This window comes from Vanessa atalanta, chromosome 11 (genome assembly GCF_905147765.1).
Source record: "Vanessa atalanta chromosome 11, ilVanAtal1.2, whole genome shotgun sequence".
In the NCBI taxonomy this organism is placed as follows: Eukaryota; Metazoa; Arthropoda; class Insecta; order Lepidoptera; family Nymphalidae; genus Vanessa; species Vanessa atalanta.
In genome coordinates this window covers 3,879,297-3,906,590 of record NC_061881.1, presented here as the reverse complement: position 1 = coordinate 3,906,590, position 27,294 = coordinate 3,879,297, and the positions used below count along the sequence as shown (strand labels likewise).

The following is a 27,294-nucleotide window of genomic DNA, read 5'->3' as shown; positions in this document are numbered from 1 at the left end:
CACCTGCACTTAGGGCTACCCGCACGGTGGCGGGTAAACCACCACGACAGCATTCCCAAGGAGGGTTGGTGTCAGGCAGGCGGCCGACCATAAAATCTTAAGCCAAAACCCTTAGCAGCATGGATACTAAAAACCATTCGAGTGATAGGGCTAGGGCGTACCCCACAGGCGACGCGCAGGGGCAGCACCCGGCTCCTGTGGGAAATGGACAAGGGTTGTCGCACCGGAACGGGCGGGTGCGACGTAAGAAGCGAGCTCGAAGTGTGAGAGAGTTAAAATTGAGGTGTGCAAGTTGGAATGTAGGAACGATGTCTGGAAGAGGAAGAGAGCTAGCAGATGTTTTAAAAAGGCGACGGATAAATGCAGCGTGCCTGCAAGAGACAAAGTGGAAGGGTGCAAGGGCTAGGGAAATCGGAGAAGGATATAAATTATTTTATTGTGGAAGTGATGGCAAGAGAAATGGTGTGGGTATAGTTTTAGATAGTAGGTTAAAAGAATGTGTGGTGGATATAAAAAGAGCGAATGATAGACTGATAGCGATTAAACTGATTGTGGACGGCATGACACTGAATCTACTAAGTGTGTATGCGCCGCAGTCAGGCTGTGAGGAGAGCGTGAAAGAAAAGTTTTGGGAGGACTTTGATTGCCTGCTGATGAATATACAGGATAGCGAGGAAGTCTACGTGGGTGGTGATTTTAATGGCCATGTAGGAAGAGAGAATGATGGATATGAGAGAGTGCATGGTGGGTGGGGATTGGGAAACCGGAACGCTGACGGTGAGACACTTTTACAAGCTGCCTGTGCCTTCGACCTGGCTATAACAAACACGTGGTTTAAGAAAAAAGAGGAACACCTAATAACCTACAAGAGTGGCCACCACGCGACACAGATAGACTACTTCCTAGTGAGGCGGAGGAGTCTATGCTGTGTCAAAAACTGTAAAGTGCTGCCAGGCGAAGCATTAGTCGCCCAACATAGGCTTGTGGTGATGGATGTTAAATTAAGTGTCTCCCCCAGAAACAGCCAAATACGGCCCCCTCCAAAGACAAGATGGCGTATGTTAGAGAATGATGAATGTGCTAGTAGATTTAGGAACCATATAGTGGAGAAAATTATAGAAATGAATGAGATGGAAGAGAAATTGGTAGATGATTGTTGGAATGAGATGGCCAGGAACATAAGGAAGGTCGCAAAGGATGTGTTTGGAGAGTCGAAAGGAAAAGGTCTGATAGATAGGGATACATGGTGGTGGAATTTGGAAGTGCAAAATGTACTGAGAGAGAAGAAAGTGGCATTTAAAGAATGGCAGGTTGTAAAAAATGTGAATACAAGTTTAAAAGATGAAAAAAAGGAAGTTTACAAGGAATTTAAGAGGAGAGCAAAGAAGGCGGTAGCAGTGGCCAGAGCTAAGGCACAAGAAAAGTTGTACAACTCACTGGACAGCCCTAGAGGCCAGAAGGAACTCTACCGAATTACGAAAGAGAGAGAAAGACGATCGAGAGATATAACACATATCAAATGCATGAAAGATGAGGCTGGTAAGGTGTTATGTAGAGATGAGGAAATAAAAGAGCGATGGAAGATTTATTTTGAAAAGCTTATGAATGAAGAGAATGACTGGAATGGTATTCTCCAAGAGGCACAAGTAAATAAGGGATTAGTAAGAGAAATAAGCATGGATGAGATAATGACAGCAGTCAAAAGTATGAAAAATGGGAAGGCTTTGGGTCCAGATGACATACCAGTTGAAGTATGGAAGGTGTTAAAGACTGACGGATGTATGTGGTTGACTTTATTCTTCAATAAGTTGTTGCATGAAGAAACCATCCCTCAAGAATGGTGCAGTAGTTCGCTAGTGCCCATCTTCAAAAATAAAGGGGATATACAGGATTGCAACAACTATAGAGGGATAAAGCTCATGTCACATACTATGAAAATATGGGAGAAGGTAATAGAGAGAAGATTGCGAGAAGAGAGTGAAATTGCCCAAAATCAGTTTGGGTTTATGTCAGGTCGAGGGACAATGGACGCTATTTTTGCACTCCGCCAATTGTGCGAGAAGTACAGACGTGCTCACAAGAACCTGCACATGGTATTCATTGATCTCGAGAAAGCCTATGATAGGGTGCCTCGTGAAGTGTTATGGTGGGCATTGAAAGAGAAAGGTTTGCCTGGGAAGTATGTGGAGTTAGTCCGTGCTATGTACAGGGGATCCTGTACCTACGTCCGATCGTCTGTCGGCAACACTGACCAGTTCAGTGTGGCTGTAGGGTTGCACCAAGGGTCGGCTCTAAGTCCTTACCTCTTCCTGCTGATTATGGACGCTCTAACGGCGAACATACAGGAGGAGGCACCCTGGTGCATGCTTTTTGCCGACGACATTGTACTGGTTGGTGAAGATGGACCTGAGATCCAGAATAGATTGGAAGATTGGCAACAGAAACTGGAGAATGTTGGCTTGAAAATCAGTAGAACGAAGACTGAATACATGTTCTGCGATTTCGGCGGTCTCTCCGGTCCTGAAGCCATAGCGCTTGATGGCGTAGCCCTTCCAGTCTGCTCCGACTTCCGGTATCTCGGTTCACTCATTCAAGGCGATGGCGAAATAGATCGAACGGTAAAGCACAGGATTAACACAGGGTGGATGAAATGGCGGCAGGTTACGGGAACAATTTGTGACCCCCGTATTCCCCTTAGACTTAAGGGGAAGATCTATAAGACCATGATCAGACCTGCTATTCTATATGGATCAGAGTGTTGGGCTATAAAAGGGATGACTGAAAGACAATTGCATGTGGCGGAGATGAGAATGCTGAGAGCAATGTGTGGTGTTACGCGAATGGATAGAGTAAGGAATGAGTACATAAGAGGAAGTTTGAAAGTGGCACCGGTAACCGAGAAGCTATCTGGAAACCGACTGTCTTGGTATGGGCATGTTATGCGGAGGAATGAGGACCATGTTGTGAGAAAGATTTTGAGTATGGATGTGGATGGATATAGAGGTAGGGGACGACCCAAGAAACGATGGATGGATTGTGTGAAAGACGATATGGTTAGAAAGAATGTTACTTGTGAGATGACGTCTGACAGAGAAGTATGGAAGAAGAAGACATGCTGCGCCGACCCCAAGTAAAATTGGGATAAGGGCAGGAGGATGATTTAAAGTTAAATTATGAATGGAGAATATTATTATATTTAAGGTAGAGTTCGTATGAGTTGATTATTTCTAGAATAAATTTAAATCCACATTCTGAGCCGCTTCTAACTTCATATAAAACTGTCACGGCTGATTAATAAATCGATGAATCAAACGAGTTCTTTTTGTTTCGTCAATTTGAATTGAATGAAATTCATAACATACGTTTTTATAAAATATTACTTGAAAAGACGCATCCTGGTTAGTTTTATTGAAGAAATAGATACTGTATTGATGTTTTTTTAAAAGCAACTGGTACCGAAGCTAAGCGATACGTATCGTACTGTGTCACATTACAATGACTAATATTATTAATGTTGGCCTGTCCGATCGCGGTTACGATGGCAAGATACCTTACATTAAGGAGAACTCTGTGTCGCGAATCATTTTTCATTTGATGCCCACTGTGTCGTGTACGCCGTGTATGACATTGTTTTGACGACCGATAAGATACTATTTAAGGTACAAATCACAAATCATTTTTGAAAAACAATTTCTCTTATTACCTACCTAGATAAGTATGCAAGTGTAACTCTATACATTTTTTTAAAAGGACAATTTTTATAAAATTTATTTGAAAATACTTTGAATATCACATAAGTAAAATCATATTTTTTTCACTTTTCCAGAAAGTTTACCTAGCTAACTTATGTGTGTATAAATGATAATATTATTTTATTCAATTAAATTTTTTTTATAACGTGTGAAATAAAACAAAAACACATTAAACGTTTTTTGATTATTTTGATCAATTAACGTCAAAATAGCTTAATTTATATAGTTACATAATTATCTATTAATTAATGGCATTGAGAAATTTGAATATTTGCCAAATCTACATAATATACTTATGGGAAATAACGTAATTATAAGGCATTTTTGGTATTGATAAAACCAAATTACCAAGTAATTTAATATATATTATCGGACTAATAACCGGATTTTCTAGATTATAATCTCCCAAAATAATATTTATCTCTTTAATAATTTAGCTTTTTAAAATTATAACAGGTATATAAATAATTGGAAATTAAAAACAAGAATTATCTTAACTACGTATGAAATGTTTGCAAATAATATATATATTTTTTTAATTAAGTTTTAAATGTAATAAATAATAACAACTTATTATAAAAACCTTTATACTAGTGAGTAATCAACACCCTGTATACAACAGATTTATTTTCTAAATCATCCCTAAAGATCATAAAATAAATATAAACATAACTAATGTAACTTTATACAAAAAATTTAATAAAATATTTTTCTTTTTGTTTTTTTTTTTTATTTACAAAATTCAGAGCGACATCTATCATTTTTAATAAAAACTGAAATGAGAATTTGAATAACCCCGAGAAGTCAACGAATCTGAGGATACAGTAAAATGATATTTCAAAATTTTCCGGTAGATGGCGTTTATAATATCATATTGCTTGTTTGAACTCTAATAAGAATTATATAATAAAAAATATAATTTAATTATTAAAAATAATCTTTTTATTTTAATCGAATTTATTAAGGTATTTTTTTTTTTATTTTATATTAAATTATACTGTCAACAGTACAGAAGCGCTTTAAAATTCTAAGAAGACTATTTAGTACTTCGTGTTGGAATTTCTGTCGTAACACGTACGAGTTCCTTCTATCCGATGCAAGATGGCGTTGTGTGTAGGGAATTTGTTGGTAAAGCAGTTCGTATAGGATTTTCGATGACATTGACTAAGCTTTGAGAAAGCTCTACGGTAGCTTTGTAAGACGACGCGTTTCATGACTGCTTTCAGTCGATTTCGATATTTTTCCTTGTTTTAAGCAAAGATGACCTTGGCGGTTACTTCAAAAGGGTGAGTGAAGTATTTCTAATATAATAGTATAATAATTTTATCTTAAATCGATTCCAAAAGCGTTGAATGTAAAAAATCGTTACATTTGTGAACGAGAAAGGTAATTACGCTTAAGTTGGCGCAGTGAAGATGCGCCCTGATTTTATTTCGGTTTGAATTGTTTGTTTTTACAATTGATACAAAGTGTTTGCCATTTCGGTTTTGTACTAAAGTTCATACAATTTTTATACTTCAAATTAAAAAATACACTAAAAAAAAATGTATTAAATCGGTGTTATAAGACAAGTGCTATATTTAAAGATTAGTAAAAATAAACATTTCAAACTATCAGTACCGTTACTGCGTTATTTATTTAAATTATAATTTTGCAAAATATTTTTTATCAGTATTACACAATTATTTTATTAAAATTAAATTACAAATTTGGAATCATAAAGTTCTCGACTTATTTTATTATTATTGTTTCTTTTTATATATATATATATATTATTACCATTTTTATTGGCTATTTTTTTTCTTATACCAAATCAAAGAAATGAATATAGATTTTTTTTTTATTACATAATAAAAAAAATATAATAAAGGTTTTAAAGGTGAGTACTATTTATATAAGAGAAAAACATAAAATTACAATTCAACTAGTGAAAAGAACTTTAAAAGGCTCACTTCCAATAAAAATGCCTTCGTAAAACTAATCGTAGTAGCGCGCTTGTTAAAAGACGGGGTATAAAAACTGTTGACGTGAAATTTATACCTGACTTCCATGAATGGTGATATTTTTGTTTAAAGGTTGCCCGAAAAAAAGCAATAAAATATGGCCGCCACAAAGGCACCTCTGGTGCGCCTGCGCCGACTTGGGACTTGCGCATTTTGATTGAACGAAATTGCCGTTGTTAGGATTCGATCCTGATCGAACATTTTCGAAATTTAAATATTTTAGGCTCATGTGTTTGGAAAGTAGAAGGTTTTTTTTTTTATAAATATAATTATAGAGACAGTTTAAGCAGAGGAATTAAAGAACTTATATTCCATTTGGATTGGTTCATTTTTTTTTTTTTTACATTAAACTCAAGATATAATTATAAATGTAGAATTGGAGTTTTAACGTAATATCCAAACTATTTAAGTACTTCTAATAACAATTTAATTACTAATAATAAAATAATTAATTGTAAAAAAAAATAAAAATTATATTCGTAAAATATATACACGTGATTGATGATTTAAAACGTAAAAAAAAAAAAATATTTTATAAAAAAAAATTATTTGCGTTTCGGCAACTAAGCACATTGTTAATTTACTGCACGGTTATAGTAAATGCACTTAGAAAAAAATATTTCATATATGTAAATTAATCTTAGAACGGAATATGACAATTTTTTTTGTCTATTTAAAATCTATAAAAATCACAATTCTGTAAAAAAATAATCATAAATGTACTTCTTTAGTTTCTTATAATACGTACAGATAACAAATCTGTATTTCTATCATTTAATATGAAAAAAAATGCCTCTGGTATTACAGTTAGCTTCATATTAAATAAGTATTTATTTTGGCACAAGATTCCGACCGCGGCTTCGCCCGTGTTTGTGTGAAGGGGAGGGCAGGTGTTAGGTACCCTACGTCCTTTTCTGTAACCCCGGACAACATGCATGCAATTTATTGATCGGTTTAATATTTAAACGTAACAAACAAATAAACAAACTTAATTTCGCATTTACAAATACTAGGTGCGATTCTTTAAGTTTCCAATGATTAAAAAAGACAAGGCATAGATACAATTAATAAAATTATTGTCTAAAATAGAGGGATATACATTTAGAATAAAATAAAAACCAATAAATTGTAAAAAAAAATATATATTTAATGCAGATTGTAGAATCGTTTTTATTACGCTACGGAAGAAAAGAAACGAGTCTATATAACAATAATTTATTTTTAATAAAATATCCATCAATACAGTAAATAAATTATTATAAATAATAATTCAGACACTTGTATTTACAATATTAGGTAACATTTTGCTCCAAGGCCTTAAATGATTATAAGTATTGATGTAAATATTTGTTTATTATCTTGATCGATCTGAATATTTATAACTCAAGTAAGGTTATATAATCAATTTGTAATAGACATTATGTATGTTCTTACGTTTTCACGGCTGTACATAACACTAAGCAATTTTTAATTGAATACTAGATGGAAAATCAACTACTTCATTTATATTTCTGAATATAATATTTTGAATGTATTAACATATTTGTTTTTATTTATTTCAATTAATTAAATATTTGAATTATAATTAATATAAATATTTTTTATTGGGAAGTTATATAACAAATATTTATAATGTAGTTGAACTCCGATATATATTAAAAAAATATATATGTTTTATTTCATTTTGTTTAAATAAATGTTAATTTTGTTTCCACTGCATAAAACTATGATTAAAGTGGTTGTATATAAATTACATTTTAATTAATAAATCTTTTTTATTTTCATGTAAATTATTTTATTTATTGTAAATATTTACGCTAATTTAATTTGAGCATAACTCATCGTGAATAAAAAACAGTGACAAAAATAGATAATAAATAAACTTAATTTTATTATTTTAAATTTAGAAAGACAATAAAACCTTAACAGTTTTTTTTTGTATGAACATATTTGTTACAAAACCATTTTTTGTTAACAATTGAACATCTATGTCAAAATATTTCATTATTGTGAACAAATATTTAAATCTTCAGCCCTATTTTACGCTGATTCTTTCCTGCAACTTTTAAAAATAATATTACAACATCCATGTTTTATGTAATTTTACTATTGAAGGAAATTTCTTTTAAATAATGAATACATTATAGAGATAGGTATAATCCTCATATTAGTTATTTAATATGAGTAAGTAGTTGAGCTGACGTCATCATTCATTATAAAATGAAGCGATGAGTCATGCTAAGGGAGCATATTGTTGATAAATTGCATAATCTTAACATTGAACAATGTTAACTGAACTTTTATAATTAGGTTTTTTTTATAAAACAATAAAAACTACTACTACTACTACTAACAATGAAATAATTCCGTTTTTAATTTAAAATATACTAATTCAATAAACAAACTAAGTATTATAAATAATAATTCACTCTTTCTTTTATACTTGAATAATTTATTGCCTTATTCTGATTAATAAAATATTATTATTGCTGGCCATGTATAAAAGATTATAACCATATTTTAAAAAGAGAGCATTTAAAAAAGGAACACTCAATTGTTCGGCTACACGGCTCACTTTAAAGAGCCGCCTGCCAGCTTATACGAAGGGGAGCGGATTAAATTGAAATTCTTTTTAAAAATTCACCAATAGGGGGAAGGGTGAAGCAGGATTGGCCCTGCGCGTCCGAGCAGAATAATCTTTAGTTAGACTGATTGACAGGGGGCTTTGCTCTTACTAGACTTCATCCGCTCATTGACATAAAAAAGATAAAACCTGTTTCAACAACACTTTATCAAATGTTGAAGAGATGCTTTGAATTTATTTGTCAACCATTTATCCGATTGTGATTAAACTTTGGTGAGTTGTTATGCGTTAAATCGCTAATGTTCCTGGCGTAAAAAAAACGAGATTTTTTTCTTCTTAATTTAAACATTTTCTGTAAACTATTACCTTGCGAATACGGGGCTGGCAGCTAGTATTTGATAAAAAATCGTAGAATTAGCATTCTTTGATTTTCATGTTTGCCCATTACATCCCTATTAAGTATAATGCGGGAAAAAGTAACTTCCGAATTTCTTCCCGATTCTTCATTCATACTTGTCCTTGTATACGAGGTTTGCTAAATTGTAGTTAACCCTTTCGTACGAACGGATTGGGTATAAGACTGACCTTTGCAGAATTTTGAGTTAAAAATAAGACCAATATTTGTATGACTTACTTTATTATATTGCAGTTACATTTACATTATAATGTAATACTGATATTATGATTTTGGGTAACGCAGCAGCTTTCCATTCCATTTCCATTATATTTGTAGAGCAGAAGACGTTCACTGCAAAGTGCTCGAAACGTCGGGATGTTAAAATAATTAATATACGCGATTAAATCCGTTAAAAACTAGTTTTATTTCAATGTGTAATAATCGCGAAAATCTAAGACAACATTACAGAAGAGGGATATTCAAGCGATCTGTAAACAAGTAACTAACGGAATTAGTTGCAAAAAAAAAATTGATGGTTCTTCTCCATAGATTTTCATAAATGTAATTTATTTTGTCAATATTAGCCAATTTGTGAGGATTTGACATATTTATAGCATTACGAGAAATAAACGCAAGCTGATTACTCTTGATACTCGACTCCATAGTGTATCTTTTGTGGGGCAATGTAGTTGCAAGTATCAAAACAGCTCATACCGCCTCTGTTGTTAAATTAAAAAACATATATTTAAGGGACGTTTGTGTGTAAAAGGTGAGTTCATAAAAAAATTTGGAAATGAAACAATCACGTCCTCGTTCCTCTTGCCGGTTCTCAGGGTATATTCCTTATCATAACAGGTAATAGTTTTTAGTTAGTAAATGAGTTAATTTGATACCTCTTGATTAAAAAAAACTTACTAATTTTGTAAAGTTACGTACTATATTTAAAAAATAAAAACTGCCTTAAAATATTGCTTTAAACGTATGTTTCAAATGAAAATTAAACAATATCCAATAGCAATTAATTTAAAATAGGATCGTATTGAACCCAACGCAAAAAATAATCAAAATGGTCTCTTATACAAAACAGTTATACGCAACAAACATAAAAAATGGCAGACGAATCGAGAATGGACTTCAAAAAACGGATTTACTAGGTGGTAGGTCTTTGTGCAAGTCCATCTAGGTACCCTAGAATGGGTCTAGGTATTATACTGCCCAACAGCAATTATTAGTTTATCATCTTAGTTCCTAAGTTTGGTGACGCATTGGCGATGTAGATGGTTAATATTTTGAACAGAGCCAGTGCCAGTGGCAATGTCTACAGTTGGTCGTGACCACTTAATATGAGGAGGCCCATTTACCAGTCCGTTTACTTATTTAAACTAAATAAACGATTTTAATATAGGCAGATTAAAATTAAAAGTATTTTCTTGTATAATTTTGATTATCTACATATAATATCACGACAAAGTTAATTAGGGAGACGTTTTTTGCTGTTTTTATATTTTTATATTTATATGAATAATGAGGTCTTGACAGATACAATAATTTATTGGCTAAATTTGACATAAACATACAATTTGTTTTCTATTTCAACCAAATACCTTAACTTTAACCTTAAAACAGCTTAATATATTATAGTTAAACATATCGTATAGACATACCGTGATATAAACAAGTTTTGTCTCGAATATGCACGGAACACATACAACACAAACCATATACGTCATTATAGAATTTATTGCAATTCAAATAAGGACTAAAATCGTGTAGACTAATTTAATAGAATAACATAGAGTAAATTTAGTTTATGCATTGTACACGGCACCATATGGCATCTCGTTAGTTGGTCATAGGCACCGGACGGACGTGTCGCGGCGCTAAAGTCTTGTTTATAATGAAACAATATATCTGCGTTTTTGTAACCAATGTTAATCCTAACATTAATAATAATTAATTATTATAGTAGGTAATCATTTATGTTATGTAATAAATATAAATGATTAATGAATTCCGGTCTATCTGTTGGAGATTATTAGACGCCGATATCGTTTGGCCAATTACCATGAAAGTTGCAAATGTTGTAAGTTGCCACAAGATGGCGCTACAGTACTACATATTTATACCCTTCTATCCATTGTGATTAAAATTTGTATATGCGCCAATGTTGATCTGCCTGTTTTATCTAATCTGAAATAAATAATAAAGGCTTTTTCCTTTATGAACATTCATTGAGGCATTACATTCATACTTTCTTTATTCATTAAATTATATGTTTAACAAATAAAGTCTACTAAAACTAACAGAATATAAACATAATATGCAATATATAGAAGCATTTATTTATGTATATATATTAATATATATTAATCATAATTTTAAGTACTTTATTTAATGTAAGTTCAACAACTTCAAATAAACACTCCTGTCATTTTATATCACAATTGTGTACCCTCCTACCTACCCCGTTCAAAATAAGAGACCGTATTCTGTATCTAACCATCAGATTCTTATCTCAAATATATATATTTTTAATTTAAATTATTTAGGGCAGTTTTTTAGGGCAGAAATGATCAGACTGTAAATACAAAAAAGAATTTAAAAAAAATCTACTTGTTGACTCGTAACGACATTATAAATATTAGCCGACATATATCAACCGCTCAAAAGTAAATTATTCTGTCGTACCTAAAGCAAATCGTCTTGCTTGCAAACGTGCGTCAAGCTCGCCTTCCGTATTACATAATACACTCAAGGTGTCAACGGTTAACTGTCAATTGTTTTTTGCTTATAACAATTAGAACGAACTTGAGTTTATATAACTTAAATAATATTATATTTCTTGGCTACTCCGAAATAAAACAAACCCGTAATATTATACTTAAAACAGATCAAAAATTAAAAGATTGTATATAATTAAATTCATTTACGTTATAATTCCTCTTGAGACCGTAATTTAGAAAAATAGAATCATGTTGAATATTCATTCATTTATGTATTTTTGGTATTATTTTATATATAAATGTTTCTTACCGGTTCCCTATGCATATCTATATCATTCATTTGAATTTGTTATATCTTTCCACAGTTTCTGTTTACTATTTGCATGGTACCATACTATTAAGGTTGTCGGCGATCAATATTGCGAATTAGATTTAAATATATTTAAATAAAAACTTTTGACAAGGGAGCTGACTGGAAATGTAAAAAATAAGCTCTACTAGGTAGTTTGATCTTGGTTCTAGTAGTTCCTAGTAGGTTCGTCATGATTACTGGAAAACTAAAAATAGATGGGAGAAATATTTGTTCTCTGATTTTAAGCCGTCCGTGAGTGAATAAAAAAGGAACCCCTTATCAATTCAGTGCTGCTAACTCTGTGGCCATATTATAGTGTAACTCTTAGAAAGTGATAATATTGTAATTAGTGTTTAATTACTCAGTAATGAATATTGATGGCATGGTAAGAATTTCGTAAGGAACCTTTAAGAAATGATTTGTAATATTATGCATAGAGTTATTATCTACAAATGATATTTCAATGAACCTATTTGAGTCCTCGTTTCTTAAATTGTGTTAAAGTGAATGGGCCATCTGATGGCAAGTTGTTACCAACGCCCAGAGATTTTAGCGCTTAAGAAGTATTAAGCATCACCTACATGCGCCAATGCGCCACCAAGCTTAGTAACAAAGACCTCATGTGCCTTTACATTGGTTCACTCACTTTTCCAAATTTATTTATTAATCAAAATTAACACAACGCTTTTATAAAAAATGAATACGATACGATACGATACTAGTTATCGTACATGACAATAGAGACATACTAAATAATTGAGTAAACAAAATAAGTTTAGGTATTTTGCATAAGATATCTGAGTAAATCATTCTGTAGTCATTCCAGATTTTTATCTTTTAATAGTATTAAATACGCACAAAATCTTTATCGACTGTTATTTTTTTATTTTTTTAAATTACTTTTGTAATAAAATAATGTCTTTGTTTCAAATGTAAAAAGCATCCGCTCAATTTATTTAAATAATTAAGAGCGAACCTTCCCGTGACTTCTTGTTAAAGGGTAGTTTAGGTAAGGCGTAGTAGGGCGTAGTCGGGTGTAGCGGGGAGGGTGTTACATAGTCTGTCGCCGGTCGCACTCGACAACGCGCAGCTGCACGACGCCTTACGTTCGGTGAGCCAATCCTTGTTCGATTTAATTTTTGTCCTAGTGTTGTATTTTCAAATGTTAAGATTTTATTATATTAATAACATATTTAATATAAGATTTTTATTTGTATTAAAACTTCTGAAAATTAGAAGTTGCATTAGTAATAATATGATTTAATTTTTATATAATTTATTATATATATATATTCTTAAATAAATAACATTAAGTATTGTTAATAAAAAGCAGAAGGGAATAATGCATTATATTGAATATCCATGTAGTATTTTTTAAGTGATTTGATCGTTGCCTTTATATAGACCCATACTTTATCTTGTCAAACTATATAAGGTATCGTGACTAGGCGCCAACTTGATTTTAAACCTAGTTTTATTTGCACACTTGATTAATGTATAGACTAAGATTTATTTCTTAAATCAAATTACAACGATCACATAGCACCTGTGTTATAAAAATCCAATTAAAAACTATAAAATTAAATCAATCAGCACAGGATTATTTTTTATTGCGTTTTGAAAGTGCAATATTTGTAATATATAAAGTGGAAATTTCGTGCGAAAAACGTAAATTTCTACGATATAATTTCTTACGAAACAATACTAAGGGTTCCTATTAAAAATTTTAATACTCCATCGATTTATTTTCTGCTTCTTCAATGAGAACCATTCAATTTAGATTAACTCGAGAGTTAAGATGCCACACCCTAGTTTTTAGAAAACTCGTACTTAATATACTATATATTATAAGTAGATTTAGACGGTTTTTCTTTAATCTGTGATTTCGGTTATTACGTTTAATATATATACGTTACAATTTTATTATATATGTATACGTGTGCGAAAATATTTTAATAAATTCATCATTCATATTCAATAATAATTAATAAAACAAATTTTACATGAATATATATTTTTGTAATGTTTCGATGTAAAAATCTTTAGTACTTTTCGTGAGATCCATAGTCAGATTAGTAACGCCTTCCGGAAACTCACAGATAATAATAAAATTGACCTACAGAATAACGATAAGATCGGCTGTTGAAAACATTACACCGGCATGTGTCTCGCATTTATAATAAAAATAATTTATCCGCTGTATACAGTTCTTTTACGAAATAAGTAACCGTTTTTTATTCGGTTACCGTACATACAATAGTGGACATCAAATTAATTTTGAAAATCGAACTAAGTTTGATTGCCTTCTTACGCATTACATAACATTTACTTATGAAATAAATAAATTTTAAAACTTGAAATTTAAATTTCGAACTGGAATATATTATTTTAAAACAACGATTTAAAGGTGCCTTATATATACCGACTTTATACAGTATATATATATATTTATTTTTTTAATTTTAATTGAAAAAAATAAATTCCAATTACAATTATTTCTCCCCATATCAAATCTACGGTCCTTTACTTAATAAATATACTCAATCAAAAGAAAGTCTTGAGTATCTTTTAGTTTTATATAAAAACATACTTATTTACCTACTTTTATAATAATCTGTTGGTAATCGTGTTGAATGTATAATTTTATCTAGGATAATTCTAATGTCTACATTATAATCACTACTCGTGCATAAAATTAATTAAAAAAAAAACTTTTTCCATACTCTAGTATGAGAGTAACAAGGAGTACGTCTATGCTTAGAAATACTCTTATATCTTATAACTCTGAGTTATATTTGCATATATATGGGTTATTAAAAATCATATCATGTCTATCAAGAGACCTTCTGGCTTAGAATATGTTATGAAAGGCCTCTAGCGAACGTATTGTGTTAGTTCTTTATTATATTACATCGTACCGTCGTATTATGCACATTGGAGACTTAACGAAGGACTCTTTACTATTAGGCTTTTTTTTTGTTTTTAGAGGTTATAATTATTATGCTATCAAATTCAAAAGACTTGAGCATAGTTTATAACTATAGAATTTGGTCATTCCTGCATTTCTTCGGATAACCAAATAACCGTAAATGATATTAGCCCGGCCTTAATAATTAGTATCCTTTGGTTTTTTTAAAAGCTTTATTCGTTGATAAATTAAAGTATTTTTTTAATGCTAACATGATATATATTTTATTTGAAAGGAAAACTAACAATAATGGTAAAAACTTTTCAAAAATTAAATAATCTCCAACATGAAATCAATTTAATACTTGATATGATTTTGTTAAATGACGGATATATTCTTCTGAAATCCTTTAAAACGTGTTATCAGAGCATTTACAAGTTCCTGATGCTTGTTTATGGAAATGTTACTTTCTTTGTATCTGATCCCACATTTGTGGGATGCTCAAAAAATTCACATCTGAATTCTGAACTGGACAGGACATTTTGGTTGCGCCGAATACATTAAATTTGCTAAGCGAAACCTGGGCCAGTTAGTCTACCAATGGAATTACCTATATCACATTGGCAACATAACTTTAGGTAGTACAGTAAATACTTGTAACAGTAGGTTAACGTCAAAAACGACGAGCGTAGTTTTTCATTTAACAAATTTATACCAATATTGATATCAGATGCACATTCATATTGTAATGAAAACATATAGTACATAAATATGAAGTACCTTCATAGGTATACATTTAACTGGAGCAAATTAATCTTAGAAGCAAAATCAATACGTTATACACCTAAATTAAAGTATAAACAACTCTTCTATATTTCAATAGTAGACTTGGTAATTAAAATCCTAAAATATTTTAATATCTGAAACAAGGTCGACAGCGATCATTAATTTTATTATATCGTAAAGATATATAACATCGCCCGGCCGTTGCGAGTCCATGCCTACCAAATGTGGAAGACATTCAAATCGAGAGGAATTGTATTATTTTTATTGTATTATTTACGTAAGGGGAAGGTCGGAGTCTGCGCGCCGGGGAGTTTCGCTCATCGATACTGTAACCCCTATTGCGCATGTGCGGAAACCTCGGCTGATAATATTCTGATTTCTCATTTTATGAATGCTAATGCGTGATATCAAAAAAGGCCTGACCTTTCTATGCCCTCACGATTAGTAGCGTAATATGTACCAGCTCATTATTCCCTCATAATAATTTCATTTATTTCATGATCTGAAGTAGTAATCCAACCTTTTTTTCGAAATACCTACTATGATCTAAAGTTGTACAGCTTACCCGAGCATTACTACAAAACTATCATATAAAGATTTTACATATATCACAATTCAATTGAAAAAACTATGAAAACAAATGTATGTAATTAGTTTCGATCACATGAATTTTAAATATTGTTTATTTTTCTGACATGGATTCAAGTATATTTACCATATTTCACTATTTTACTTAATAAAATTCGAAAATGTTTCGATATAAATTCAATCGACATTCCTTCAGTAGATGACTCGCGTGACGAAGTTGTATTAAAATTAATGTGTTTTATTACTCAGCAAGTTATTTTCGATGTCATTAAACTTCTGAAAATCATAAACAAACTTGTTAATATCAATACTTTGAGCTTGCGTGTCTTCGCTACTTTTATTTTGGGGACTTTTATAACGATGTTAATTTAGAGTCATTGTGTCATATCTTCATTTCTTTTTAACGACTTTCATATAAATATCACACGCATGTATTTAATTTCGCACTGTCATCATTATCGATGACTACCGATCACTTACGTATTTACCTATAAATGTTGTTTGAAATGTGATTAGTTAAGCAATACTGTGTCTTCTTCTTTCGAATGTCAAATCAATGATGAGAGAACGGGATAAAATCAGCATTTAGCTAAATACTCGCTAAACAATTTTTGTAAGACATTTATTCCCTAGTTAGACAGACTATTTGCTGTATAGTATAAGATTTGATTAATAATAATATTTAAATGAAAGATTATGGTCAGTAAAGATATAAATAAATGATTCCTATTTTATTTAATATGGGAAGACAGACGAGTAAGTTAACCCCTGATGAATACCATAGACATTAGCACAAAAAGGACACCGTCATTTTGTCGCCAACCATAAAGTTCTGGTATATACGACTTCAAATCGAAGCCAGTAATAAAATAAAAATGTTACTTTTTTGTGGTTACCACAAAGCCCTAAACCCAAATCAAATGAATGTAAAATTACTTAATAACTAAATACCAACTTGCTAGCAGTACAGAGATGGGAAATTATAAGACATCTCATTATAATGGCTGCTGTATGAATAATTAGATATTTTTATGGACATGCATGCATGAATATATATAATAAATATAGTACTAAGTACTTATAACATGACAGATAAAATAAACTGACAGCCATTCTGTCATAATTATATTTCAATAGGCTTGTTTCCACTAATAATAAATCGGATGGCTTTGAGTTTCTAATGATTAACCATGATAATTAGTAAATAAAAAAACAACTTTTCTACAAAAATAATAAAAGATTAATAATATTTTTGGAAAATAAAATCGACAAAATGAGGCATTTAATCACGTGACATTAAACACCAATCAGAGTCGCGTGACGTCACACCTCGCGAAACAAGCGCGGAACGCTACGTTGTTTCTATCATTATGGCAGATAAACTGGGAGTACTACTTGGTTCTGGATCTTTCAAACACTCTGCAATTATTGACAAACTTTGTTTTTTCAACATATATCTTCTTGGCATTCGAACTTCTCTGGTATACAACCTGGTTTCATGCGCACTTGTGTCTTTACCCATAATATGATACTCTGTATAATTAGTCATATCATTTGGCAACTAAAAAAATAAGAAGAGTTTGAATTAATACATTTTATAAAACGTAAATAATATTTTAACTCAAACAAATCATAAAATCCTATTCTAGTCCTAACATTTTATAGGTTATGTGTGATATATTATATTTGCTAAATTCATTTCTTTTACTATACATTTATAAATAGATATATCAAGTTGTATTTAATACTTACATCGAAATGGTCTTCACAGAAATAAATTGTGGACTTAGTTGACAAAGTAAGAGCATCTTGCCTCCATGCCATTTAACCACTTTATTCGTATTTATTTATTGTTTGGTAGGTATATGAATAATTTGTCTGGCGTTTTTATCGTTGTACTTTCACATTGGGGGACCATACAGTATTTATAATACGAGGAATTCATTATTTATTAAAAAACACAATTGACTGTCATACACAAACACGGCTGTTTCGCGAGGTGTGACGTCATTCAAGACGCCATGACAATCTTGGCCTTTTTCGCGGTAATTTCAAGTTCATTTCTAAAAACTCAAAATACTAACATAAAAAACCTATTTTTCTTAAAATAGTATATTTTTGGGGTGAAATAGATGCTAAGCTATAGTTTTAAACTAATTTCCAAAATTTGTCAACTAGCCTATTATAGAACTGTCAGTTTGAAATAACAAGTCTTCTACCGTATTTAGCTTAATGTAAAAATCATATTTTTTTTTTTCTTAGTTTATTAAGAGCCCGGTTTATGTCGTTGATATGGTTTTATCTATGTTAAATAAAGGTTTATCAGCTGCTACCTGTTCGGATGACAAACAATATGGTTAATCTACCGTCATACTAAATTATATTAATGTAAACAAAAGATAAAGCAGCTACCTCTAATCTTTATCTATCACACTATTTTATAAGATAAATCTTAAGCTGAATTGGGTTAATATGATAAAGTTTATCATTCAGACGAGGCTTTGGAAAATTTTACAAAAGCATCATGATTTTGGTTGCGTCTTTGTCTATGAAAACAATTTGTCACTGTATGTGTATATGAACAGTAAATTGTAGTGGGATTTATACCCAAACCCGTCTTAATCCTAGTTTGAGTTGAAAGGGAGGTAGGTATTTCCTTCCAAAAAAGATTTCAATGTTCCAATTCTGATGGTCAAAGAATTGCTTAACATCACTCAACCCAGGATTTGCGAGAACGCAGTTTGCATACGGGCCCTAGTTGTGCTTAAGACGGATCTGTCTATGCTTTTAATAAAAAGTTTATAGTTTAATTAGGTATCTTTTATATTTTTGGAATGTCAATTCCTATAAAATTCATTGTACCTGTATAATTATTACGAACTCTGCAATGAAAAATGTCTGTGCTTGGGCTATGTTCATATCATATGGCTTCAATAGGAGAACGTCGCCCAAACAATACAAGGCATAGCACCTATGGCACATAAGCACAGATTTCATTCATCAGAACTTTAAAATCTCATTTTCTATTGCTCACTCTATAGTTTACATTTTAATTAAAATGTTATTTTATTAACGTTAAATTAATTTATTTTGTTGGTTTATTTAATTGATTGAAAATTTTGCATAATTTAAATATTTCGTAATAGTTTATATATCCTGATATACTTAAACCATATTCTTGTAGAAGCAACAAACTTAAAATGAGTGAACAAACTCGAGATTACAATACGTCGCAATAGAAGTTTCTATACTTATATGCGTCGTATGATCAAATTATATTATTTATCAATAAAATGTTGTTTAAAATTAAACTTGTATTGTATGCGATCATGCGTATTATATTTCGGTCATTTTTTTTACTTTCATTAGCGACTGAGCGATTTGTAATTTGATAAGTGAGATTCAAATTCAATAAAAGGCAGAATCTGCCGTTTATTGAATTTCATATACATCATACATACAATCATAGTATCTCATAATCACCAAAAATATTTCTCAATAAAATGTTATATATTAGTTATGATATTTGGAATAGAACAAAACATAAACTTTAATAAAACGACAGGAAGCATACAATAAATCCTATGTCAGTGACCCCGTGACTTGAATACGTATAATTCCGTTATGCGAAACGCGTTTTGTTTGAATAAAAATAACGATCCCTATTAACTATCAACGGAATTAGCATGATTAGTCACACCTCTACTAGACCAACGTAGCCATCATTACGACTCAGACTAACAAATATCACAATGAATACAAACGTAAAAAAATCGTAATAATCAAAATTTTCTATAAACGAAATAGGTATTTTATGTATTTTGTATATTACGTAGTTGCAAATATGATTCTAATATTGAAGTCAAAATCTGGTTTAGCCGAAAGGGCTTCATAGCAATGTGGCAAAAATGCCGTTCAATTTATTCCCAAATTTTGTCCCGACTGGTCCCTTTTTGTTGCCATCTGCGTTCCGAAAGTCCAGACAGCTCCACCCTAAAAACCGTTTAGACGAGATTCTTATCCTTTCACTCGCTTGTCAAATCACATATTGTTATCTCTCTCTAAGCGCTGGAACGGCCAGGACCTGTCTCCCGTCTCTTTTTTGCACATGCGTTTAAATTGTTCCATCCTTTCTGGCTCGTAGTAATTCGTGTATTTCCGCTTCCCACACGAGTGGCAGCCATGTTTGGCGGGACTGTCAAGTCAACGCCAGTTTGGCGCGTATCAAGCAGGATGAACAAGGTCGGTTTCCATCAGTGGAAGCTTATAATATTATTAATTTGTACGTTGAGCGATTACATCATACGGTGATATAATTTTTTTACACTTATTAACATTATATAATGACGATTTTCAGATGCAGGTCGTACTTGTGAAGCTGGGCGTGTGATCAAGACGCAACGACCTTGTAAGTAATTTTTATATTTTTTATTTTTAATAATAACTAGATGTTATCTTTTACTATTCATAATGGACGTATCATTTACATTAAGTATATTTATTATTCGTACTAGCTGACATTAAAATAATTGTCGTACAGTAAAATTAAGACACATCACAATGCATATTTTCACACGGTCTATGGGAATTTAAAATATATAATATTATATAGGTATTATAACAATTATTATTAAACATTTTTTTGATGTTACACAGTAATATATTAAAATCGGCTTAATAATTTTGTTTTGATTAGTAAGTAATTTTATTGATCGGTGTTAGTGTATCGGATTTATGTTTAACAAAAAATACAATGACCATTATTTGAGTATTTTCGTATGGTACGAAGATATCGCTATTTTTATAATTAAATGTCAAATTAAATCGTCACAGAATCACAGAAGAAAACATATATATAAACCTAAAGTAATTAAAGATATTTTTTATGAATAATAATTGTAAGAGATATTTCCGTTACATATGTTAAACATAATATTTTAAAATATTATCACTTTTAACTTACGAATAAGTTTACAAACAAAATGTGGAAATCAGAAATCGTTCCTTCGGCATTCACGAGGTTTACACAAATTCAAACAAAACAAAGGTGTTTAACCTGAATAGGCGTCATAGAGATCAGACAATGCGCTCTAAGTGTAGCACCAAAGTCTCACCGATAATTGTTTAACAGAATTTACTGGGTCGGTATTTATTAGCGTATACACTTTCAAAGGTTTAATTGTATGACTTATTCATCTTCCTTACATAATAGATTCTTTAAATAGAATACCAGTTAGGTAGAAAACGTTTTGTTAAACGTTGTATACGATTTTAACGAAATTATTGAGTATAAAGCAATGTAACTTTCCGTTAAATATTAGTTTGGATAAGAATTATCAATCACACGCCCCGTTATGTCATTCGAAGAATTTTAATTAATTTATCATCGCTCAAATGACATATAAATATTATTTTATTAATTCATTCCAATAAAATTTGCATTAATTACAAATATAAGTACAATAATAGTTAATGTTTTAGTGTGTCATGTCTCACAGCCATTGTTCGAGTTGATGATCTAACATAGTTATTGCATTTTATGCAATATCAATTTATATATTGGAGTATATCGCGGTTACACTTTTATGGACGTTTTTCTTTGGTTTATATTAAATATCGCATTCGACCGTGAAGGGAAATATATTGAGGTAACTTGTGAAAGATGATATTTTGCTACATTTATACCTCCCCATTCGCAGAGGGACAATGCGATGGGATAAAACTTAAAAGCTTAGGCTGAGGTGGATGCTTTTGCCTAGCACTTAGGGGCTGTCTTCATTTTTACTTTTCTCGTAGTACTTACACATCAAATGTACAAATATAATATCATAATCAAAATACAAAAAATTGTATTAAAAATAATAGTTTGAGGCTTATTTTCAAAGCTTATTTAAATATTAAGTCGAGTCCACACTGCCCACAACACTCTAAAACTGTTAGTGCAAGAAATATTATATAAACTTATTAATATTTTTATATAAATTAATAATTACAGTTTTGTAAAGTATATAAATCTAGATATAAGTAATAATTTTTAACTATACGCCGTTGGAAAAACGAGATCTTGCTGATATAAAATAATATCATTATAAAAATAACATTTACAAATATTTTATATTAAATCAAACCTAATAAATGAGCTTAATCATATAACAACAACCAATAATTCTCTCCATAGAACATAAAATCGCAGTCATCTATAAAGATTCCAAAATATTGTTCGACATTCAAATTAATGACTATTCCGATAACTACGAACGAGAAAAAAAATAATTTTCATCGCCAATGAATCGTCTATAACTAGAGCCATAAAAACCGTCGGTCTCGTAAAAGTTATAAACGATCATATTAGCACTTCGAATATCGTCTACCATTCCAGTTTCCAGTATAGGAATATTATATTCAATTGTATCACCAGAAGGCACATTCATATCTCCCGTGTAAACAGTCAACAATTATGCAGAGCGAACTAACAAAACGTGTAAATGGGCCAATTACCGCCGCCTATGTAGGCTGCTGTACAATTAGTGACTGGCTAATAGTTTTTCATCACCAATAGTCTCATGCGATACGTCGTGTGGGAGCTCTTCAGAGTGAGATCGGCTGTCGGTCTGATCACATCAGTTCTCCGCTTTTAATTTTACTATCTAGAAGTTTGTTTTTAATAAATCGGTTTGTTTCAAATCATCCTTGTTATTTTTAGTTACAAACCGTAGACATTTCTCAGTGATTTTAAGTAAGTATTTTTTTTTAAATTTTTTATTGATGTTAAAGTCAATATCGAAGATGTTACCGTAATTCCAATAATAGCGATAGTCGTTCCTCTTATGTATTAGGTGTTGTATATTTCTTAATGCTCAAGTTTTTTATCGTAATAAATATTCGTTGAAAACTTTTGATTTTGCTATTTTAATATCCATGTTCATTTATCATGCATAAAATCACGAAATAAAAAAATAGTTTCGACGAAACAAAATATTACTAAAATATTGGAAATAACTATTTTTTTTATTAATAAATATTTATATATGTTACAAATATATATATTATTATATTAAAAGATCTATCAAAATGTAATAAAATAATTTCACGCATATTATAATATATAATTTAATATATTATTGTATAAAACTCAATAGTTGAAATATCATGCAAAATTTTCACCATAATATCAAAGGGAACATTTGCAAAGAAGGCGTCGTTGGATCAATAGTCTGGTAGCCGGCAGTTATTACATACAGTTGCTAACAGTAACGAAATGTCTCGTCCACAAGTCTAATCAAACACCCTCAACACAGTTTTGCAACTAGTGGGCTGAGCACTCGAAAGATTTGTCCAACAGCTGCTCGATTACACGCCCAGTGTGTTAGAGCCTTGGATAGGCGGCAGCTCTATGTATTCAAGAGGAGAGGTTAACGAGAAGGGGGGGTCAGATTATGTTGGTGGTAAAGTCTGAGCCATTCATCGGGTCTGGGCCGGGGGCGGCGCTCATTGCTCGCGTCCGGAGTACGCATGCGCTTGTCCCCTGACCCACTTGCGTCGCGCTGCCGCCGGGCGGATGGCGGCCTCGATACGCCAAGGTTGGCGAATCAACGAATTTCGCCCGCAGACTTAGTGACGCGCCACTATGGAACAGCCCATCCGAAAAGGGTCGCTCTGATAAAAAGTGGTTTTAATATCTCTCTTTTGATATTGTTCTTGTAATAAAATAGTAGTGTGTAACGTTCTCGTTAAATATTGAAATCGATTTTACGTAACATTTTTTTTAAATAATTTCCATAAGAAGTGACGTTAAAAAGGAAGAAAATAATATAACTTAAAAGAAATGTATTGAAAATACAGATATGAGAATAAATTCTTTCTGAGTCACGATGACGAAACATTAGCGAAGTAGCACATTATTACGTGTCCGCACACACTTTGTATCATATTGATTAGCATACGCTGTCTAAAATGCATTCTTCGTCTTGTTATCGTCGGCTTCCTTCCGCTGTCTTTGCCTGTGACTACGTAATGGAGATTCAAAAATTTTATATTTTTTGACTTGTGACTTTCTAGATTGTGACCATCTAATTAAACATTCGCTATACGCAATTACTCATCGGGACCTTCATTTGTTTGAATAGTGTCGTCCTCACTTGTCGCGTATGTTTATTTTAAGTGTATCATAGATAGCCTAGTTCAATTACGATGATCGATTACGACAGGACAGCTACTGTCGCTAGTTTTACTTTAATGAATTCATTGTGTCTGGCGTGCGCGTAGTGCGCGGTGATTCTACAACAATCGATAAAATATTCCGCCGAGTGTTGACATCACTAATATCAATTGTGATGGATGTGTAGTGTGACTGTTCGTTTTAAATATAGATTAGAATTATATTATTCATTCGCTGTGTAACGGCAGGTAAATGTTTATTTCCTCTTTTGCAGATGTTGCCGAGCTTCGTATGCGGCGCAGCGGATGTACAGAGACTTCTAGAGTAAATTTTCCTATTATTATGATCTCCTAAGCTAATATAGTCATTTACAGTGATTATCTATTATGTAACACGCCTTAGTCCATAATGTGTTGAAGGATTTTATGATAATAGAAAATATAATGTTACTGTAGTTTAAGAGTTACTTTTCAGCTGCATATAATTGAAGATACACTGTTGGTGCCTCCGGCATCAATATTAGTGCCCTACATCTACCCTGTAGATCCGAATTTGTTTGAAGTGAGGCGACAAATTCGGTTCTAGAGAGGTTTGTGTGGTGCATGCACTGCGACGTACAAGATACAAGAAAACGACATGAACGATAACGAAGAATAAATTGTATTATAACCATTGTGTAATAATTCTTGTGTATAGGCCTTGTTATATAATTATGGTATAACGAAGTCTAATGTTTTAATTTTAAATGTATACATTTTATTAATTTATATTTTGCTTCATATTTAATGTTGAAGATTAAATTTTTAATTCCTTTGTTTCCTGTTTATTTATCAGATATGAATTAATTTAAATTATAAATATAAGCTTTGAAATTAACCAATTATATGATTTTAATATGTTCTAATCAAAAAATCTCGTGAAATAAACAAAGAAATTCTCATATTCCTATTCGACGATGATTCTAAACGAATTATCGAATTTAAATTGTCAAATTTAAAAATAATTTGATGTTTTATTGTAATCCATATCCAAATTTACATTTTTTATTTACACACAATTAATCATTTAATCTTCAATATCATACTCAATTTATGTAAAATGTTTTAAAACATTTGTTCTAAACACGTGTAACATCATTCGCAATTTATTTAATAAACAAATAAATATTTTTACACATAATATGTTTTCTTTCCTAACTTTAAATATGTAGTAGAAATACCAGATAAAAAAATAAAGATTTTCTTTGTACATATAAATAAGCTATTCTTATAGAACATGGTTCCATTTTTTTTCACAATTTACTTTGTTTTATCAAATTAAAGCAATAATAAATTTAAGCCTTTACAAGTATATTGTACTTTTTCAATACATTCAACTGGTGTAGACTTCGAACATCTTAATGATTTTATTCTAAAAATCCTAAGAAATTTATATTGTCCCCGCCGATAAATCTTGTCGGAACACAATTTTCTAGCAATCTCAATAAAACCATTTATCCAATCATTTGTTGTAATAAGTATAAAATTTGTTGTTTCGACGATTTCAATCCTATATTATATCAAGCTTGCTAGACACTGTACATTATTGATTATGACAATTATACAGGAAGACCTGGACGACGGAGCCACATCGAGGTTGCAACATGTACGTTAGGCGACCCTCTTATAGTAAATATGTTCATCATGATATTAAAACACTATCATTTGATATGCTAACACATTCTATGAGATAATACATGTTACCCTGACCATAACCACCCTGGACGTAGACACAGTTTGGCTTTCGTTCATAATTAAAAAAAAAAACAATTAATAATCTTTTAGTATACTTAGTTTGCTGGAGATTAAATATCCTAAAAATAATTATTGTAATCATTAGATACCAAAAAACAATTATTATAATAATTAGATAAAAGAAAATAAAATATTCTAATATTATTACACACTATTCATATGAAAACGTTATTTGTATTGCTATGGTTATATAACAAATAACGTTCATACATTATAGTTACATATATAACGTTATATAATATCTATAATGGCGTAAAAATGATTTCCATGTTAAAATAGTGTACTACTCGGATCAGTAGTTCTAAAGTTTAAATTATATTATAAAACCAGTTTTATGAAAATCAGTTGTTTTTAAATTAAATCTAAATTCATTTGAGTAAATATCAAGTAGTTTATAATATAATATTTCAGTTTATTATCTACTGCCAAACAGCAATGCTGTGTATTGTTGTAGTGAGCCAATGTAACAACAACTACAAGGTACATAACATCTTAGTTCCCAAGGTTGGTGACGCTTTGGTGATATGAGGAATAATTAAGATTTCATACAGTCCCGTTGTCTATGGGCAGTGGTCACCACTTTCTTGCTTATTACATATGAGCCAAAATATAGTTAAAATAATAAAAAATATGAGCCATCTATTTTCTTGCGTATTTAGAACTTACATATCTTTAAATATTTTCAATTATGATCAATATTTTTCTAAAGAACTTCGTTAAAACATGCAAGACACAAAAGTTACGTGGTAAGATAGTTGAACTTCTTTTGATGGATGTATGAGAGGACGTTGTTAATGGGGATGACGCAAATGTATTTACTTACAAAATTTCACGACACGGCCCTGCAATGCGATTCTGTAGGACCTCAATCGTGAAATGTTGTCAACGAACGAACGATACGTGTTTCCTATAAAATTTATGATTACAGTCAATGTCGCATATATTCTGTTATTTCACGCTCGTGTTCTGCGAGTGACTTTCGAGTTTTTCTAACATAATAGTTCTATTGATTCTTGAACTCCTAACGGGCGAATCAACATCTTCAGAGTTTCTAATTGCTGCATGTTATCTTCTCCCTTACTATATTGGTGTGCTCGCTAAATTTTACGATTTTGCACGAATCTTTGAATTGTTAGAACAATCATTATATCTTAGAAAATAATTGTAAATGCTAGACCGATACAAGACGTCAAAATAGAATATAAAATAGTATTTATAATATATTTTTATACAAACATAAAACGTTTTTT

General features: G+C 31.2%; 1 protein-coding gene across 1 annotated transcript; it reads left to right on the top strand.

Annotated features, from left to right (window-relative positions):
- Nucleotides 1-119: 119 nt before the first annotated feature.
- Nucleotides 120-25,060, top strand: LOC125067514 (craniofacial development protein 2-like). The gene is made up of 5 exons (XM_047676172.1): nucleotides 120-1,426; nucleotides 20,238-20,335; nucleotides 20,451-20,501; nucleotides 24,526-24,575; nucleotides 24,726-25,060. Exons 1-5 carry the CDS (start codon nucleotides 120-122, stop codon nucleotides 24,834-24,836), a joined length of 1,617 nt encoding a protein of 538 aa, XP_047532128.1. The 3' UTR covers nucleotides 24,837-25,060.
- The last annotated feature ends 2,234 nt before the right edge of the window (nucleotides 25,061-27,294 follow it).